This window comes from Panthera pardus, unplaced genomic scaffold (genome assembly GCF_024362965.1).
Source record: "Panthera pardus isolate Hobbes unplaced genomic scaffold, ASM2436296v1 HiC_scaffold_6, whole genome shotgun sequence".
In the NCBI taxonomy this organism is placed as follows: domain Eukaryota; kingdom Metazoa; phylum Chordata; class Mammalia; order Carnivora; family Felidae; genus Panthera; species Panthera pardus.
In genome coordinates this window covers 96,906,608-96,928,268 of record NW_026526991.1, presented here as the reverse complement: position 1 = coordinate 96,928,268, position 21,661 = coordinate 96,906,608, and the positions used below count along the sequence as shown (strand labels likewise).

The 21,661-nt window shown below is 37.7% G+C and overlaps 1 protein-coding gene across 1 annotated transcript; it reads right to left on the bottom strand.

The window, feature by feature from the left end:
• Window positions 1–1,009: 1,009 nt before the first annotated feature.
• On the bottom strand, window positions 1,010–20,369 carry LOC128775003 (NKG2-F type II integral membrane protein-like). Its single transcript, XM_053895352.1, is given in 7 exon segments — window positions 1,010–1,130; window positions 1,387–1,490; window positions 16,452–16,603; window positions 17,148–17,201; window positions 17,689–17,766; window positions 18,156–18,350; window positions 20,258–20,369. Coding segments are annotated over 7 exon segments (816 nt in total).
• Between the last annotated feature and the right edge of the window lie 1,292 nt (window positions 20,370–21,661).

The following is a 21,661-nucleotide window of genomic DNA, read 5'->3' as shown; positions in this document are numbered from 1 at the left end:
TGGTTGCCAGTGGCAGTCTTGCAGGAAGTCACGTGTATTCGTCCTCCAGCAAGTTCTTGTAGGCAATCTGTCAGTTTCCTGTTTTCTGGTCTTGTCTCCCGATGCTCTGACAGGTAGGTGTTCCTGTGTGCCAGTCACAGCCTGAGATCCTTCCTCACCAAGTTCAGCCCGTGGAGTGTGGAGGTGCTCTGTCCCAGGCCATTTCAGTGAGCCTGTCAGCCATGAAGCTTTGTGTAGCCACATCATCTTCAATTACATCTGAATCCCATCTTCAGAGAGTAGACCTGGCTTCAATGATCTGTCTTTTAATTCTAGGATATTCTTTGTAATTTTCTTTAACCAGTATCCTTTCCTCTTTGTAAGCTTTCCCTTGTAAGTAGATAATTGTTTACTTCAAGTGTCCCTTGTTTGTGTCTCCTGACTCATTTATGGCTGATAACCTTGTCACCCTGGGTGGTTCATTCCTTTTTTGAGGTCCTTTAAGGGCTAGGAAAAATTAATTAACTTGAAAATACAAATGGAATTATTCATTTTGTTGAGAATTTTTACAGTAATATTATGATTTGTATATATATATATGTATATATATACATATATGTAATTAATTTTACTAAATAACAAAAGCTTAAGAAATAAATAATATATACCTGAGTATATATTTTTTACATTAATATAATTAAATTTGAAAAACAGTTCTATAACACAAAGAATGAAGCTTCAGTTACACTTTGGACTTTGGGTGATATATATGCATTGATGCGGATTCATCCTTGATAACAAATGAAACATTCTAGGGAGTGAGGGTGATAATGGAAGGGGCCATGCACGTGTGCAGACAGGGGCAATAGAGGGTTCTCTGGAACTTCCTTTTAGTTTTGTTGTGAATCTAAAATTACACTAAAAAATATTATCTTCAAAATGTGCAACGAAAACAATTGTATGGTTGTTGAAGTAATGAGTGATGGATTCCTTATCAATGGTTAAATAGCATTATACTGAAATGAGGTAACTAAAATGCCTGGTGCTTACACACATATGGTCTTATTACTGAGCACGGTGAAAAATAAATTTTTTTTAGACGAAAATCGATATATGGACAATTCTTGTCAATCTCTGAAGATACTGACAACCTGAAATACAGAGCATTATATCTCATTAATCTTACCATAAGATTACTTATATCTCTTACTATGTACCACAGTATTTTGAGGAATGAACCATCCATTTTGACTCATACTTATATATCTCCATCTCAAGATTTCCCATACCATTTTTCTCTGGAAAACCTTCAACTACTGTGTTTATCTGATTGTTCACACATTGTTGTTTTTGTTTCTAAGAACAATTCTTGTGAAGCATAACATCAAAAGTTGTCAAGGGACTTACACTTCGGAAGAAAATGTTAAGGCTTTTGGCTGCACAGATGAACTATGATGGCTTCTATTGGAGCCTCTAATCCATGTTGTAGCAGAGAGTAAATTCAATAAAAACTATGAGAAAACAAATTTTACTGGAAGTCAAATACATGCTCTTATACTCATTTGAAGTCTGTAATAACAAATAAAAGTTCATCCTTTCTTCCTTTATAGAAACTTTCAAATTATAATATAATGTTATGCCCTGGACACAAAACTATAAAATTATCTTAGTAGGATTAAGTGAAGAGGACAAACTGACCGTGAAAACAATTTCAGAGTTTAGAAAATGGACCAAAGGTTAGTAAGTTATGAAATATGTACAGTGGAGATTCAAGTCAGAAGCACATTTGTCACCTTCTCGCCTAGGATGGTCCCGTGTCTCCCCACCTGCCCACCCCTGGCTCAGTGATAAGAAGACTGAAGCTGTTACAACTGGGAGAAACTGCAAAGAGCAAGGGTGCTGGCGCCACAGGGAGAGACCTGATCAGCACTGGGGATGGGGACGGGCATCCATTCATGTTTCAGCTCCAAGTGCTGATTTCACTCGGAAATGATGAAGAAAACCCATACTTGTCCTGGTCAGAGGTTGTGGTGAATGTGGCAAGCACTGTGACCCTCATAAATATAATGGAAAGACACTGGATGTGAGAATATAACGGAAGAGTTGACATTAGCTCTCCAACACTCTTAGCTTATGGAAAAAATAGACACACATGGAGAGGAGACCAAGAGGAACCCAGGAGAAAGTAAGAGCACAAGGACACTTGGGAACTGAGAGTAAAGGTCTGAACAGTCCCCTCCCGCATTCACACACAGGCACTGAGGTCACACTGCAGAACGTGGAAGCTGTACTGACCTGCAGTGTTTGAACACATCCTTTCTTAAAAACAAAACAAAAACAAAAAAACTAGTAATTAACATCAAGGATTCAAAGTCACAAGGTCATAAAAGAAAGCAGTAAGAACATGGAAAAGTTGAAGAAAACTATCAGCAAACAGACTTTAGTGGAGAAGATGCTGCCATAAAGTTTTTACAACAAAACAATATACTAAATCTAGGAAAAATGAAACAATGCATATTTACTACACTATACTTTTAAAAATGTCTACATAAAAAGTTAAGAAATGTGAAGAGAAATTGGAAAATGTCTTCCAATGAAGGGAAAGCATAGGTCAATAGAAACTTCTAATGGGGTGATTGTTGCACATATTAGAAAAAGCATGAAAAGTCCTATTTATAAAGATATGTAAGCTCTACAGAAAACTTAGTTGAAATAAATACATGAACATGTGATGTCAGTAATTTAGCAAGTAGGACAAATCAATAGAGAAATAAAAGTATATGAAGAAACCACAGAGAATCTGAGTGAACAAATACATATCTGAAATGGAAAATTCACTAAATTTTCTCTGCAGAAAATTTGGGATGCGGTAGAAAAGAACTGATGAATTTGGAGGTGTAAAAAAATTTATTTATACCTTAAGATGAGACAGAAAAAAGAGAAGAATTTACAGAATTCAGAGACTTTCAAAACTGTCAGGAAAGCCAGCGTAGGTCTAAGTAGAATATGAGAAGAACAACATAGGCAGAAAAAAAAAAACAGGACAACAATCTTAATGCATAACGAATAAACAGCTTACTAATATCATTTAAAATATTTATAGACACCAGAGACTTAACGAACTGCTAACAGAATGAGCACGTACAAATCCACGTCTCATGACATCATAATGAAATGACCAAAGAACACTGGCAAATACAGACAAAGAAATACTCTTGAGGGAACAGAGTGGATTGTGAAGTGACTTAGTCAGTGTGAAAATCAGGGATGGGTGACATGTCTTCCACCTCCATTAGCCTTACGCCACATTATCTAGGACAGAATCCGTATCCCTTCCCTGCACACTAGTTCCGACTGGAACGGGACACAAGCAGCAAGATGAAGGGACAGAAAGACACAGACCCTAAATCCCCCATGGAAACAATACCTTAAAAATATCCAGACACAAACCCACATATAATCGGTCTAATCAGGTTTGATAAGGATGCCAGAACAATTCAATAGGGAAACAATGGATCTTTTCTGAAGGGTGTTTGGAAACTGTCTTCCCACATGCAGATGAATGAAGTTGGATGTTTACATTTACACCGTATACTAAAATTAACTTGAAATGAACTAAACACATAAATGGAAGATGTAAAACTATAAAGCTCCTCAAAGAGAAAAAAGGGTGGGGGGGATAATAACCAGCATTGTAATTGGGAATGATTTCTTGGCTAGGCCACCAAAACCACAGAACACAAAGGAAAGGTCCATTGTAGACAACTGGGCAATATCAACCTGAAACATTCCTTAGCATTAAAAGGCATGATCAGCAATGAAAATACAGAGTGGAGAAAAACACTTGCAAATCATATCTAAAACAAGGGAATCATATTAAAATATACAAGGAATCTACAAGTCAGTAACGACTACAGCAAACACCAAAAATCACAACGAAAAAGTGGGCAAAGAAATGAAATACACAAACTTGCAAGGAATATATACAAATAGTGAAAAATCGTATGAAAAGATGCTCAATATCGCTAATGAGCAGAGAAATGCAAATCAAATTCACGATGAGTTATCACCTTATACTCATTATGATGGATGCAACACACACACACACACACACACACACACAGAAATGTGTCCGGGCACCTGGTGGCTCAGTTGGTTAACATCCGAATCTTGGTTTTGGTTCAGGTCATGATGTCACAGTTTGTGGGTTTAGCCCCGCATCGGGTTTTGTGTTGATGGCGTAGATATGGTTTCAGATGCTCTCTCTCTCCTTCCTTCGACACCTCCCCTGCTTGCTCTCTCTCTCTCTCAAAATAAGTAAATAAACATTTCTTAAAAATGTGTCAGTGAGGAGGTCGAAAAGGAGGAGACCCACACATGGTTGTTGGGAATGTAAATCAGTCAGCCGTTATGAAGACATGTATGGAGTTTCCTCAAGAATTAAAGATACAATTACCACATCATAATCAGGAATCCCACATGTAGGAAACTATCTAAAAGAATTGAAAGCAAGATCTCAAAGATTATATATATATATATATATATATATATATATATATATATACCAATGCTCACTGCAGCAATATTCATAAAAGCCACGTGATAGAAGCAGCACAAATGTCCACTGATGGATGAATGGAAAAGAAAGCATAATATACACATAACACTGTAATATTGTTCAGCTGTAAAAAGGAAGGAAATCCTATCACTTGCTACAATATGGATGAAGCTCCGGGAGATTATGCTAAATGAAATAAGCCAGTCATACATATGAAATAAAAAATAAAACTCTATGATTCCACTTATATGAAGTATCCAAAGTAGTAAAAGTGATAGACAGAGCAAGTAGAATAGTGATTGCTCAGGGTTGAGGGGAAAGAGGAAAAGGGGAATTATTGTTCAGTGAGTTGAGTTCCAGTTTTACAAGGTGAAATTTCTAGATATCTTTTGGGCAACAATGTGATAGTTAACACTCCTAACATGTGTGCTGATGTTGGTTACGATGCATGATCTAGCGAAATGCAATGTAAGTAGTGAGACTGTATGATTCCCACTATATGACCATCTGGAAAAAAACAAAATTATGGAGACAGTAAATAGAACAGTGGTTGACAGGGTTTATGGGGGAAAAGCATGGATAGGTGAAGGACAGAGGATTTTGAAGGACGGGAAACTATTCTGTATAACTCCATACGTGTCCTTATATATTTTTGCAAACTTTAAAATGCACAACATCAAGAGTACCTGAAAGTAAACTATGGATCTTGGGTGATAAAGAGGTGTCAGTACAGGTTTATCAGTTGTAGCAAGTGAACCACCCACTGAGGGATTTTGAAAATGAGAGAGTCCACGAACTGCTTGTGCATTGACACACAGACAGTAGGGGAATGCAGAAAACCTCTGTGCTATGTCTGAGTTTTGCTATGAAACTAAAACTCTTCTAACAAAGTAGTCTATTTTTTTTAACATGGGTAATGTGGTAAATGTTGTTTTGTTGTGTTTTGTTTTGTTTGCAACAGCTTAAGAATAACATGAAAGGCAAACCAACAAAAATAGGTGATCATAGCAAGAGAAAGAGAAAAACAACTCAGTATATTTAGGAAAATAACAATATGATTAATAGATAAGTTTCACCAAGAAAATACTAAAAATAACAAAACAACAACAACAACAACAACAAAGGCAACTCCCCACACAAACACATAAAAACCCAAAACAAAAGAAAACAAAGCAAAAAGACCTGTCAAACAAGAATTATAATTCAGCAAAGCTGTCTTTCAGGAAGAAAAGATGCATAAAGACCCCACATCAAACACAAAACTTAACAATTTTTCTTAGTACACCTGCCTTTCAGAAATGTTCTTCAAGCTAAAAGTAACAGATGTAGATGGTAATGCATACCCACAAGAAGGAATAGAAAAATGATAGATGTGTCAGTAAATTTCAAAACCTGTGTCTTTTTGTCTCTAAATTATGTTGAGAAAAAAGATTATCAAGGCCATTATTATAACACTGTATAGTCGGATGTATACCATATGCCTTATATATTTTAGCAGTTACTAATATTTGTGTTGCAAAGTCACCACGAATGCCTCATCTCAGGTCTCTAATGTGAAATCATGAATGCAGAGAAGGTACAGTTATGAATAGCTGGTGTTGGGTAACCAGTGCTAGCTGGCCTCATTACAACGTGGGTAGAAGGATGGATCTCCCGTTCTCTCTGAAAGCAGATTGTTCCTATGAAAGCTTTCCGAAGCTGAAATGGTGTAAAGTGAAAAAGCAAATAACATTGATTTACATGGAAAAATGATTGAGCATTTCCTGATACAGAAAACAACCACCCCCCAAAACCCATAACACATATAACCTCCTTAGGCTTTTCTGACACCTCAAGACATGCCTTTTGAGTGGATACAAAAGATAAATTGAGATGAAGCACAGTAACTCAAAAATACAGTTCAAACCTATGCTTGATACTGATATACAGATTATATAGTTTCTGAGAAATGAACTTGACAGGACGAATCTTGCTGCTTGGGGTGTGAGCTGACACTACACAGTAAAACTAGCCCTGAACACAATTTTCACTTTTCGCCTTTTGTCCTAAACACAAAAATCCCCTTCAGATTTCTGTTGTTCAGCAAAAACTGGTATTGGTGTAGGGCTTTCAGAGAAGCAAAGTGAGGTAATCCAAATTTTTGGAAAGTTGAGGCATACCTATAATAGGTGGTGGAAAGGAGCTTTTAGTGCTAATTTAATATATTTTATTGGAAATTAGTCAGGATTCATGGGGCGTAGATGACAATCAGTTAACTGTATATGTGTAAAGAGTGCCATGAGCAAGATGGCGACTAGGAGGTCATAATGCTCATCTGCCCACAAAATCAGTCAGAACAGTAACTAAACACCTTCAAACTAAAAACGGCTCAGGGAAAGCTCTAGACAAGAAAGAAACACCAAAAATCTGGTGCCGATCAAAAATCCAGGATGGTCCCATGGAAAGCAAAGGAAGCATTTGGCCTGCATCACCCAACCCTGCAGCTGAGAGCCACTTGGCACCTGGAGGAATCCCCTCATGGAGAGTCACCTCATGGAAAGAAGGGGAGCAGGAGAACCCACTAAGCTTCAACTATGGGGATGTCTGCAGCTTTTGCAACAGAAGGAGCCCGTCCATTCTAATCCCAGTTGTTGGAGCAGCCCAGAGTGTGCCCTCTACACCTCCTCCCAGAGGCTGGAGGTGTTGCTATGATGAGACCTGCCTTCAAGGGCTCCAATTCTGCTCTTAGGGATTGGTGGCCATAGCACATCATGTATACAAGACTAGAACTGTGTCTGATTTTTGCCCTCTCTTGGTCCCAGGTTAGGGCATTGTGTCACATTACTGGGGCTGTTTCCTGAGACCTGACCCCAGATCCTAAGGTGTGCCTTAACTGCCACTATGGGTGCAGATATTTGCTGCCTTGAGCCCCACTCACCATGTTCCATTTAATGACCCTGTGTCTTCATTGCAAAGGATGCTCTTGCTATTTGGAACTTCAAAACCTCCCAGGCTTAGACTCTGAACTGCCATGGCTAATACCTGAAGACTTTTCTCCACCTATGGTAGCTCAAGGCGCTGACCCTTCATTGGTAGGCCCACTCACCACTGCCTTGAGTCTCTTCTCTCCGGTCCAACTGTAGGGTTCTGAATCCTCATTGCCGCTGCTATACTGCTACATCCCCAGACACACTTTCAGTGTCCACTGAAAGCCTTAGCTGTCATTGGAGACCAAGAATCTAGAGGTCTGTGTCCAGATCCCTGGGTCCTGACACATGGCTCACAAGCCACCACTGGATCATGCTACTGCCACTTGGGAAAGAGTGGAAACTTGGACTCCCCGTCCCCAGTATATGCTACTACCACACACTGCCCATCGCCCCAGTCACCAATGAACCTTGTCATCCCGGGCCTCTGTACTTGCTACAATCCTCTGCTAGCCAGAGTTGCAATGGTGAGCCCCTGAGACACAGGTATAGTTTGCGTGGAATATCTACACATGTCTCCAACCGAGACCCCAGCGCCACAGCCACAACAAATGAACCTATGCACCAAAAGCCAGTTGCTTTGGTAGTTCCATCTGTGCCGATCTTGGGCAACAGATCCAATACTGTTATGAAGGCTCTGCCATCAGCTTGCCATACCAGACCCCAAAAAGGATCATCTCACAAGATCTTCTTCCTGTAGAAAGCAGGAGACAATGGGATGACATTCTGAAAGTGGTCAAAGGGAAAAAAAAAATATCAACCAAGAATGCCTTACTCAGCAAAGCTGTCACTCAGAAATGAAGAAGAGAAAAAGACTTTCCCAGCATCCTAGAGGATGGTGTATCAAAGTTTCAACTTTTGCCACAGATGGCAGTCAGGGGAAAGCAGCAGCATGACTCCAGTGGTGGTTTTTAAAGCCATGTGTCAGAAGAAATTAGATGTGCCCTACAGAAATGCTAAAAGGAATTCATTCAATTGAAACAAAAAGACAAAAATTAGTAACATTAAAATATACAACAAATAGAATATCACTGTTATAGGCAAAAGGAAAATGACCCTTGACTTTGGTGCAGGTAATGATTTCAGGGATAAGTCAGAAAAATCACAGCAAAAGAAACTAAAAAAGAAAAGAGGGACTGCATTAAACTAGAGACCTTCTGCCCAGCAAAGGAAAGAATCAAATAGTTGAGAGACATGGAGAGAAGAGAAGAAAATATCTGTAAACCAATATCAGATAAATGACTAATATCCAATATATATATATAAGAACTCATACAACAGAATAAAACAAAGAGAGAAATCCAATGTAAAAAATGGGTTAATTGCCTCAGTATACATTTTTTGAAGACATACAAATGGCCAATAAGTACATGAAAGTTGTTCAATATCAAGAATCATGGAAATGCAATCCTTTGGGATTGCAATTCCTCCAGTCCTTTGGAGGAAATGTAAATTCGTTCTGCCCCAGTGGAAAATAGTACGTCACTCTTACATATGTGTCTACAGGAAGTGATCAATGGGGCACCTGTGTGGCTCACTCGTTTGAGTGTTCAACTTCAGCTCAGGTCATGATCTCCTTGTTCATATGGATGAGCCCCACATCAGGCTCTGTGCTGAAAGCTCAGAGCCTATAGCTTCCTTTAGATTCTGTGTCTTCCTCTCTCTCTGCCCTTCCAGACCTCAAAAATATTAAACATTAAAATTATTTTCAAAATAAACAAAGTAACTGATCAGCATCTCAAAGGTATAGCTGCACACCCATGCTCATTGCAACATTATTTGGAATAGCCAAGAAATGGAAGGAGCCTGAGTATCTGGCAACCGGCATAAAGTCAAAGAGTGTGATATATATACACGTACAAACACACAGACACACACATACACTCACAGTGAAATATTATCTAACCTGGTGAAAGAAGGATATCTTGCCATTTGTAACAAATGGATGGACCTTGAAGGCATTATGGTAAGGGACGAAAATCACACAGAAATAGACAAATATTGCATTGTCTTTCGCATGAAATCTGATAGACTGAACTGGTAAAAACAAAGATTAGAATGCGTTTATCAGGGACTGTGGGTTGGGGGTTTGTGAAGATGTTTAAGAATACAAATTTACGGGACTCCTGGGTGGTTTAGTCAGTTAAGCAACTGACTTTGGTTCAGGTCATGATCTCATGGCTTCTGAGTTTGAGCCCCACGTCAGGTTCTGTGCTGACAGCTTAGAGCCTAGAGCCTGCTTCAGATTCTGTGTCTCCCTCTCTCTCTGAACTTCCACCGCTCATGTCTGTCTCTCTCCCTCTTTCTCAAAAAAGAAATAAACATTGAATTTTTTTAAAAAAGAATACAAATTTATATATAATAGATAATTTTTGGAGGTGTAATGTACAACATATGATTACAGACATTGCTGTTATAAACTTCAAAGTTGCTAAGACGAATTCTTAGCTTCTCTCAACACATACAAAAAAATGATAAATATGTGACATGAAAAGGTGTTATCAACATGGCCATAGTAATCATATGCCAATACATCAATTTATCAAATGAACAGATTGTCAGCATTACATGTATGCAATGTGAGGTGCCAATATCATCTCCACAAAAACAAACAAAAGATAGATTTGTAATACCTACAACTATTGCTAAGGAAATAACTTAAGAATATACTAAAGACAACAGTAGAGGAAATAAAATGGAACACTAGTGTAGCATATGTTCAATACAAAAGCTATGATGTTAAGTGGAAGAGGAAAGCAAGACATAAGTATAGAATAAATAGCAAATGGGATACCTAAAACCAAATATCCCAGGAATTATACTCATGTGAATTAAATAAATATTCCAATTATAAGATAGAAAGTGTCATCCTGAATAAAAGACTAATACCCACCTATACGCTGTCTGTAACAGACACACTGTAGATTCAAAGACACAAATAGGTGAAAATAAAGGGATAACAAAAAGTAGACCCTGCTAACAGTAAGCAAAGATGTGAGCAGAAATGGCTGTTCTAATATCAAAGCAGCTGTTAAAACAAGAAATATTAATAGAAAGTACAAGAAACATTTCCAAATGTTAAGCCTGTCAATATAAGAGGAAGATCAAAGAATTATAAACATACATTGTTTACCTAAGAACAGAACCCTTAAACACAGGACATAGAAACTGACAGAATTAGAAGGGTAAACAAACAATTCAATGAGTATAGCTGAAGACTGAACTCTCTTCCTTCAGTAAGTAAGATCAGCTTGTCACAAAAGCAGGAGGACTATGGAAGACTGTCAAAATAGTGGAACCAGCTTCACATAACTGGCATATATAGAAAGTGTTCTAGGTCATCCATAGGGATCAAAAATTTTAAGGATGGAAGCATGGAAATATTCAAAGTATTTCCTCTAAAACAAGGAAACAAATGAGAAGAAACAATGGAAAGAAATCTGGGAAATTTCCTAACATGTGGGAAGTGAGAGACTTCTGAAACATTTACAGTTCAAAGATGAAATCTTGGAAAGTTATCTTGTCCTGGATGAGAGAAATTACCTTGTACTGGATGATAATAAACTGAGAATACATCAAAGCTTTTAGGATGAAGCTAAAGTAGTGTTTACAGACAATGGGTACCTTTGTCAATCACACACAAAGGAAGAATGTTATCAATGCACGATCTCAATTGCTTCCCTCTCAAGCAGCAATAAGAGAGGAGCCAGTTAAGGTTACAGAAGGAAGAAATGACACACATACATTTAGCTAAAAGCTGATTGTGACGGATGTATAGTAGAATAACTCAAAGCAGCCCCAAATGACCAACACCCAAATATCCAAGAGCATCCGCAATAGAATGGGCGAATGCAACATAGGACAATCGGACAACAGAACAGCAAAGAGATGTGGACCACTGACAACTTCATGCAGCTACATATGGATGAACCACACAAGTTTGGCTTCGCCTGAAAATGCTAAAAACAAAATATGCATACTCTATGATTCCATTTCTATAAAGTGTTTTTAAAAGGCAGACAAGAAGTTGATAGGGGCATTTCGCAGTGTTGGTAATATTCATTTTCTCATTCCATGCAGTGGTGACACTGAAAACTCGGCCATCTGTTGGCACGTGTACCATGTGACCCATCTGTATGTGCCCTGTACCAAAGTAAAAGTATGAGAGGACGATATATGAAGAAATGCGAAAATATTTAAAACAAGATGGAACATTGGGAAAAAATCCTACCAAATACAATCCCACCTATACAAAGAACTAGAAAAAAAAATATCAGAAGTGTCTTAAAATTTCTAATACAAGGCGCGACTGGGTGGCTCAGTTGGTTAAGCGTCCGACTTCGGCTCAGGTCAGGATCTCGCGGTGCATGAGTTCGAGCCCCACGTCGGGCTCTGTGCTGACAGCTCAGAGCCTGGAGCCTGTTTAGGATTCTGTGTCTCCCTCTCTCTCTGCCCCTCCCCCGTTCATGCTCTGTCTCTCTCTGTCTCAATAATAAATAAACGTTAAAAAAATTAAAAAAGATAAAATTTCTAATACAAATTTGTCTGTAATTCAGAAATCTTTTCACACTCAGTTAGAAAGTATTTAGATGTTTATGAATAAAGAAAAATGTAATGCCAGGTTAAAAAGCAAAAAGAAATCATTGTAGGGTCAGAAAAGGAGGCTAATGAAATATGTGTCATATACATTTTGATGGGAATACTAAAAAAAGAAGGAAATTACATATCAGGACAATGATCAGTAGATTCATTGAAGTAGTGCCATTTGTATTTACATTTGAAATGCCATAAAGAATCTTCATTTATCACATTAGCAAAGAAGATCAATTGATGTGATTTCCATGATACAGAAGGTAAATGATAAAACTAATATTTCTTTTTATTTTTAAAAAACCTTTATAAAGGGGTGACTGGGAGGTTCATTGGTTGATTGTCCAACTCTTGATTTGGGCTCACGTCATGATGTCAGGGTTTGTGAGTTTGAGCTCCACATTGGGTTCTGCACTGACAGAGCAGAACCTGCTGGGAAGTTATTCTGTCTCCATCTCTCTCTCTCTCTCTCTCTCTCTCTCTCTCTCTCTCTCTGTGACCTTCTCCCATGCACTTTCTCTCTCACACAAAATAAATAAATAAAAAATAAACATTAAATAAAACCTTTAGAAAGATAGAAATGAATAGGAAACATCCATGCAACGATCCTGAATAGGTAGCATAACCCTGAAAATGAACTTGAATAAATTCACCGTTTAAAAAAGGACAATTTTGCGTGCACCTGGGTAGATCAGTCATTTATGCCTCTGACTCTTGATTACTGTTCATGGAACCTGAGATAGAGCCCCAGGTCAGGCTCTGTGCTGACACCATGGACCCTGCTTGGGATTCTCTGCCTCTCTCTCTCTGCCCCTCCCTCTGCTGGCATTCTCACTCTCTCAAAATAAATTAATAAACATTTAAACAACAAAGATGATCTTTCAAGTACAAAACAGACATAAAAATACATAAGGACATTAATTAAACAGATGAGAAAGGCAACATTTGTACCCACACAATACAAATGCACAATTCCACCAAAATGCAAAGTCATTCAGTGGAGAAAGTAGAGTCTTTTCAACAAATGTTCTGGAAACAATGGACTATCAAATATGATTAATGATTATATACTTTATACTACATTAAAGTGCTCAAAATTGATCACACATAAAAACGTTCAAATGTTTTATAAAAAACGCATGACCTACAGTTGGTGAGAGATTTTTTAGACAGAATGTCAAAAGCATAATCCATAAAAGAAGAATTGATGAAATGTAGTTCATTGAGATAATATCTACTCTTTGAAGAGGTAAGAAAGTCATAAACTTGTGAAGACACATTTACAAAGCAAACATCTAATAAAAGACTTGCCGCCAGGGTACATAAAGAATGCTCAAAATACAATGAAAAAAGGTAAAATTATTAGCAAAAATTTTCATTAGATACTTCACCAAACACCATGTATAGATGGCAAGTGAGTACAGGAAACGATGCTGAACACTACTAACTTTAGGAGCATTCAAAATAAAACCACCACAGACAAGTTTCCTGTTTGGAAAGAAAGAGTGCATAGACTTTTCCCTATTCCTCCCACCAACGCAGCAACTGTCCCTGGGCATTATACATAAGATGACACAAGATTCAGAAAGGTAATGAGAAAGCTGACAGATCCAAGCCCTGGAGACCAAAGGAATGACATGGAGGTGAGTTCACCGGAATTGCCCTTTACCTCACATAGACTGGTGTCAGCCTAGCAAACCACAGACACCAACAGGTACACACTCATGTCTCCACAATGTTTTTTCTCTCCAGTCAAAATAACACAAAAATGGCTGCTAGGAAGACAGAAAAGTTGTAGACACTAACTGCATGATTCTAAAAACAAAACAAAACAAACACAAACACAAAAACAAAAACAAAACATTGTTTTTTGATAAAAAAAATAATAAAACCCATTGACTATCCACCAAAAAAATCAACAGGCATGCAGGGGAAATCAAGACATTCTTCGATGAAGAAAATTGAGAAAATGTATCACCACCAGACCTACTCTGAAAGAACTCCTAAAGAGAAGAAATGGCAAAAGAAGGCATCTTGAATTATCAGGAAGAAAGAGAGAACAAAAGAAAGAGTAAAACTCTCATACGTATAATGGACTTTCCTTCACTGTGTTCTCTAAATTGTTTGATATTTGAAGGAAAACTATCAGTTGGAGAAAAATTATAAATTCCATGTGATTCTCAAAGTAAGTAGAGAAATATGAGGACACAGTATAATTGGGACACGGTAAGGGGCCATAAAGGCAAGTAAGTCTCTACATTTTACTCCAACTGCTGTGGGTGGTGACAGACTGTATAGACAGTGACCTGTGAATATGTAATTATCTATATGAAGATATATAATATCCATATTTTGTATATAAAGGAGATTAGAGCATACGTGTACATATAGAACTTCATGTATATAAAGTTATTTATGAAGATGAGACCTACTTTGCTATAAATGATGTTCCGTCACAGAGGTAATGATGTAGAAAACTATAACCTTCACTTTTATCTCACAGCATCAGAAATATAGCATCACAAAAAATAAATTCTAACTGGATCATAAACATAATGAAAAGTTAAAAGACAAAGAAATAAAGAAAAAGGTGAGTCCAGGAAAATAATATAGGAAATAATACTCATGAACTATCAGTAACTTCTGAAATAGGTCCATAGTAATGATTGTAACACACCAAGTGCTAAGTAGGACTATGGTAACATTAAAATTCTGATCATCCCAGAGGGAGAGAAAGGGAAATAAAGAAGGAGGTGGGGAAAAAAAGAAAGATTGACCAGACAAAGAAACTATGTGGCTTAAGGTATTATGCTGAGTGAAATAGTCAGAGAAGGACAGATATCATATGTTTCCACTCATACTTGGATGTTGAGAAACTTAAGAGAAGACCAAGGTGGAAGGGAAGGGGGAAAAAATAGTTACAAACAGAGAGGGAGGGAGGCAACCCACAAGAGACTCTTAAATCCAGAGAACAAACTAGGGGTGGGTAGCGGGGTGGGGGGGAGAGGAAAATGGGTGATGGGCATGGAGGAAGGCACTTGCTGGGATGAGCACTGGGGGGTTGTATGTAAGCAATCAATCGCGGGAATCTACCCCCCCAAACCAAGGGCACACTGTACACATTGTATGTTAGCAAACTTGACAATAAATTATATTAAAAAATAAATAAATACAATTCTGATCATTAAAAGACTCCATAATGAGTGTGAAAATGCATGTCACAAATATTTTCATCTTAAAAGCTCGAGAAAGAGCTCGTATCTAAAATATGACAAAGGCTTCTAAGAGGTGAAAAAAAAGGCACCATCCTGGAGAAATGGGCAAAAGACACAGCCCAGTACTTCTCTTTCTCACAAAAGAGAATAGCCTTAAGATTTACAACCCAGAAAAATGGTACTGTGTATAACCATTAGAACTTATTAATTAATTTTACTGAGACTACTGAGCTTTGGATCGAAAGACTAGTTGGTACAATGGATATTTACACAATACAATAAAACATGGAGGGAAAATTTAATATATTGAAATTTCCACATGTCAATGACTGTGCAATTTCAGACTAACACTTACACAGAAGTGTACTACAATTATTCATAAATACAATTATGTGATATTTATAGGTTATTGTTTTATTATGAAAACCATAACACTTATATTACATAAATATGCTCTGTAAGATGTAGTTATATATAATAAAGGATTATAAATATGATATGTGGAGGAAGATATAGAAAAGACTTTTCATAACACAATTATTCTAATACCCACAAATGTAAAAGGAACTAGATTTCTGAGAATGGTTTTTAAACTGTCATATTCATATAAGAGAGTAGTGATATTTCACAATCTATAGACAAATGTGTTGATATAGATGGATTACAAATACCATCTGACAGAGAAAGGAGACACACGTAAAAATGCACACTGAATGATTCCATTGATATAAAGCCCCCAAATAAGCAGAAATATTTCATAAAATGAAAATGGGCAGGCCTGATAAAGGCTCTAAACTTCTGTCCCATGATGTGATTGGTATTTGCGTGATTCTATATGTTTTGTAATCAATGTGCACAAATGCCTAGTTTCCTTGATGTGTTGTAAAATTAAATGTGAACTTTATTTCAGGAAAAAGAGCATTTCTAGAGACACAGGTTTCTATGAAAAGTAAGAACTGGAAGTTATCAAATGTACATTCAAGGTATAAGAATATAAATAATGTGTCATAGAGTCAACATGTGCAGTATTAAAGACTTTAAAATAAATAAACTACAAAAACATATGTAACTATGGATGAACCCTACAGGCATAATATTCACTCACAAGCTTTTAATAGAATCTGGAAACATCTAAAATCTTACCTTGTCCTCTTCATCATCATAGTAGAGCAGGTGAGAGTTGTTAGAAGCACAGGATGTCAAACTCTCATTCCATGATTTTCTCTCAGTGTTAATGTAATAGCAATTGTTGGAATACGCAAACCACTCTTTCAGACAATGACAACAGAGACATGCTGGAAAGAGATTACGAGGTATTATCAAAAAAACTTTGAATATTACAAAATGAAAATTTACATACTGTATATGGATACACATATGTGTACATAACATATTCATAGACCCTCACAAGCTGGTAAAATTAAAGGAAAGCACACACACACACACACACACACACACACACACACACACTCAGAGAAGAGTCAGACTTTCATCCCCTAATTTATGTGCCCATGTAAAGCAACCACTAAAATGTCCACCTCTACATGTCCTGAGAATCACTGAGCACAACCATCTTTATGGAATGATTTATCTTTTATCATGTTATAGGAGGAGAAAATGTGAGGCAATTGTTAGCAACTGGTACGGTGATTTTAAATGAGCATTTCTTCATATTGTTGCCTAAGAAGTAAGAGTCTCCTAGAATCATTATTTCTGAAAGTTCATTCAGTGATTTTCTAATTCACTTTTTCCAAAAGAATCTGTTATCATCTTGCCTACTTGGAGATAGAGCTAAAATAGACAGTAGACTAATAACAGAATTTTCAAGGGATGTTGTACCTTTCTGGATCTTTGTTTCCAGGGACGTTTTGTTCTGCTCTGGTCCTTCAGTAGCTTGAACATTAAAGTAATCTTCAAGGAACATAACATTAAATTAAGTGATCACAATAAGTTGAGTTTCTGAGTTTGAAATTTGGTATATTATTTAGAATTAGAAAACTCTACAATAAAGTTGATTTTACCAGTGAACATTAATAAAGTAATGAACATGAGGGGGAAAATAATTCAAAAGCTCAATGAACCCAACTTCACCATCTCTTACAGTATTTGGTTTAGCTAATCTCAAGAATTCATTTGTATCTATCAATAAGGTCTCTCATATAACTTGCCTTTGAGTTATACAAATTCTGAAAAGTGTTTAATACTCCCTTAAACATTATGTGTTGTTTCTATTTTAGATAAATTCAGAATAGCTACTCCACACTTAGAGCATGCATGCATTAAAATGAGATAATAAAATTCCATATGTTATATAATATTTCAAGGAACTGATGACATTAAAGTGACAAATTCCCTAGTAGTCATTCAAACACTGACTTACAGGGAATAACGTTTATTTTTACCACAGTGGACATCAAGACAAGGCAGATGATTCCCAGAATCTCAGCAATGTACCTCCCTGGACAAAAGAGAAATGAAAACACTGACAAAAGATGCACGGAAATGATCATTTAGGAAATTTACAAACAAGAGAAGCAACAACCTGCAGGGAATCAAATGTAAACCCTTGGACCCCAAACCCATATCTACAATTGTAATCTTCACTTAGAATATACCATTGCATCGGCAGTCAACATACTACTCCATGACAGGTTGGCAAACACTACGGATTATAACACCGGAACAAAGTGAGTCCCCAGACTTCAAGGACACTACCATATTCCAACTTCCAGTTCTGATCCTCACAAATGAAAACTACGTGACATCATTTCCTACTCTTTCCCTACACCTGTGCACCCCAACTTCACATCCCGAAACAGATATACCTGTCTGCATTAAATGTTTTACCTTTGCAGTGGTAGTTCTTGTCAGTCCCTTGAAGCTCCTGAGAAGCAACTTGAAGATTGAATTCCGCATGGGCCATTTCCTGCTCAGTTATTGAAATGGATCTATTAGTGCTCTTAGGTTTCACTCGTCGTCTTTGTGACTCCTTAACCTGATTGAGTTCTGCCTAAGTTAGTCTTGGGTTGTTCGTCTCTGCCGCTGAGTAGTGTCAGGCACAGTGCTGAATGGACCTGCCCTGAAGGTCTTGATCAAGAGTGTATGTCATGTGCTGACGACATAGCTAGTACAGTGACACTGAGTGGGGTGCGGGGTGAGGGATACTGCTCATTTGAAGTGCAACAATGCAAAATCTAGCTCCACTTCCCTTAGAGCTTAAATAAGTATTTCGTGACAGAATAACTGGCTTTTACAGTGACACAATATATGACACTATAGTAATGGTTGGGAAAGAGTAAACAGTACATAAGTGAAGAAGAAAATAATTCAAGAATAATACTGACCTCATTAATGTAAGGTCAGATTCCAGGGACACCTTGCAACACTATTAGAATAGCCAGATTAAAATTAAAGGCTGTATTAGAGAAATACTGTTGCACCATTTTTTGTGACGATTGAAAATCCATTATTGCTTAAAAATAGAGTGCTGTAAGACTAAGAAATACTAGTTTTAGCACATAGAGGAATTTCTGTAATAAGTGACTTTTCTTTGGGGACTTATATTTCTTTACTAAAGAGTAATATAATGCTATCAAGTGATATTTTATGTTGAAAATTGTGAAGTTCTGAGATTTGTTGAATTTTAAAAGGACTATTTTATATGTTGCAAAACATTATGTGACACACTAAACTTATCCAAAGCATGAACAATGGTGAAAACAAACAAACAACAAGAACAACAAAACCCATAGTTTTAAAAAGCACTTATTTAACATCTGAAAATGGCAATTGATTTCATGGCAAAAATATGAAAGTGTAAAATGATAAATAAAAGTGTAAATCATTTATGGAAGAACACACTTGGTGCAAGTTTCTGGAAAGATCTATGATTTCAAAGGCAGTGTGAGTAGCTTTATTTCTAGAGGAATGGTACCAAATCACATAAATGAAATTTCATACTTCAGTCAATGAGGTCTGCAGTCCATGAACTCTGTAATTACTCCTGGCTCTCAAACTTACAAGCATCACCTTCTAAAAGTTACTTCATGGGTGGGAGGAGTTAAGGTGTTGGAATGGCATGGAGACGCTAATTTTGTCTCCTCCCTGTAATGCAGCTAGAGAAGCACCAGACCATTTGGAACACCTAGGAAATTGATCTGAGGAGTGTAGCAACAACCTGCAAAACCTGAGGCATAGATGTCGGCGGTTATGCAGGGCGAGAGGTGAACTGAGGGGAGAAAAGATGAAGAGAGTAGGGAGCCATTTTCATGCAGAGAAGACAGAGAGAAAGAAAGGGGGAGAATGTGGTGCATTGGGATCCTGCAAGAAAAGCACTCCTTCCTGAAAGCAGCTGGAAAAAAGAGACAGAAAGAGTGAAAATACTCGTTGGGACTGAAGAAGTAATCTGTCCTCCAAAACCACTGACAGGGGGAAAGGAGAGGTATCAGTACTGCCAGGTTTCTATAAACAGTAGAGCGGAGTCTGTTGATTCAGAGCTCAGAGGTTGGTGGTGCTCTGGTGAGGAAGTGGGGCGAATCCCCAGGAGCAGGCAGTGCTGTCTGAACCGTCTATATGCTCTACAGAGAGAAGCTGTTCCCTGCTTGGAGTGCAATTGGTAGTGGCCATGTAGCTTCACAGGGGGCAAGGGTCCCAGAGAAGAGCTACATTTGCTAGTACTGGGACAAAGATGCCAGAGTGCAACAATAATCTGGAGCTAGCTGTGTGTTATGATTTCCCATTATCTTTGAACCTCTGACACTGTGCAATCACATGAACATTTTCTGAGGCAAGCCGGCACCTGGCCATTGCTCATCAACACCCTCCCCCAGAGAGTCAGTGCAGATTGAAGCAAGGGGTCTCTGAAACGTGGGGTTCTGAAACACAACACTGTCTGAGATAAAACTCTGGAGAGAGGTTTCACCTGGAAGGTGGACAGCTTAGACACGGACAGGGTAGAGGTGTAGAGTGGGCACAGGACTGCAGCCAAGGAGGGGTGCTTGCTAGTGGGGCAGTGAGAGCACAAGTCCCTGTGCCAAAGACTAGGACACTGGGTGAAGCCATTTCCACCTCTCCCACGCATGCACATGGGTGTCACACTGATCCACCACGATACCTACGCACTGCCACCTAGTGGGGAATGGAGCCATTACACCAAGCCCTGCCCAACTGTGCCCTCCAAGCACACCCCCCAGAAGACCAGCACAAGTCACTCCACCTGCTTAGTGCATGAAATAGAGGAGGCTTCATCGTTTCAGTTCTAGGGGAAACTGGATGTCACTTCATTCGGGTTTCATTGTGTTTGCTGGTTCACTTATTTGCTCATTTACGTTGCTTTTGTTATACCTTAAATTATTCCCCCCGTTAATTTTCTTTATTTTCTTGGATACAGAAAAAAATGGTTTTATTTTTAACTTGTTTTTTTTATTTTTTAAGTTCCTATTTCAGATCATTTTTGTATTTTATTTTATTCTACTTTATTATATATATTTTTAATTTCTAAATTTTTTTCTTAGTTTTTCTCCTTTCCTTTCCTTTTCCTCTCTATTCTACCGAGATTTTTTTCAATATGCAGATCAAAACACTCCTAGGATCTAGCTTCCTTTATTTGATTTTTTGTTTTCTTTTCAAATTTTAATTTTTAATTTTCTTAATTTTTTTCTTCCTTCAAAATGACAAAACAAAGGACTTAACCCCAAAAGAGAGAACAGGAAGATATCACAGCCACAGACTTAGTCAACACACACAAAAGTAAGATGGCTGAACTAGAATTAATAACCACGATAATGTGAATACCAGCTGGGGTTGAAAAAGCATAGAAGGTACCTGACAATCCCTTTCTGCAGAGATAGAAATAAAATCTCTTCAGGCTGATAGTAAAAATGCTACAACCAAGATTCAAAATGAATGCATGCCATGACGGCAAGGCTGCATATGGCAGTGAAGCGAATCAGTGACATAGAAGATAAAATTATGGAGAATAATGAAGCAGAAAAAAGAGAGAACAAAGGCAAAGAGCAGGATACGAGACTTTTAGAGCTCAGTGACTTAGTAGAAAGGAAAAACATCCAAAACAGAGGTGTTTCAAAAGATGAAGAGAGAGCGAAAGGGGCAGAAATTTTAGATGAGCAAAATACCAAAACATTTTCCTAATCTGGGAAGGACACAGATGTCAAAATCCAGGAAGCATGGAGACCTTCCATTAGATTCCCCAAAAACTGACCATCACCAAGGCATATCTTAGTAAAATTCACAAAATATACTGACAAGGAAAGAATTGTGAAAGCAGCAAGGGAAAAAAGTCCTTACCCTAAGAGAAGACACATCAAGTTTGCAGCTGACGTAGCCACATAAAC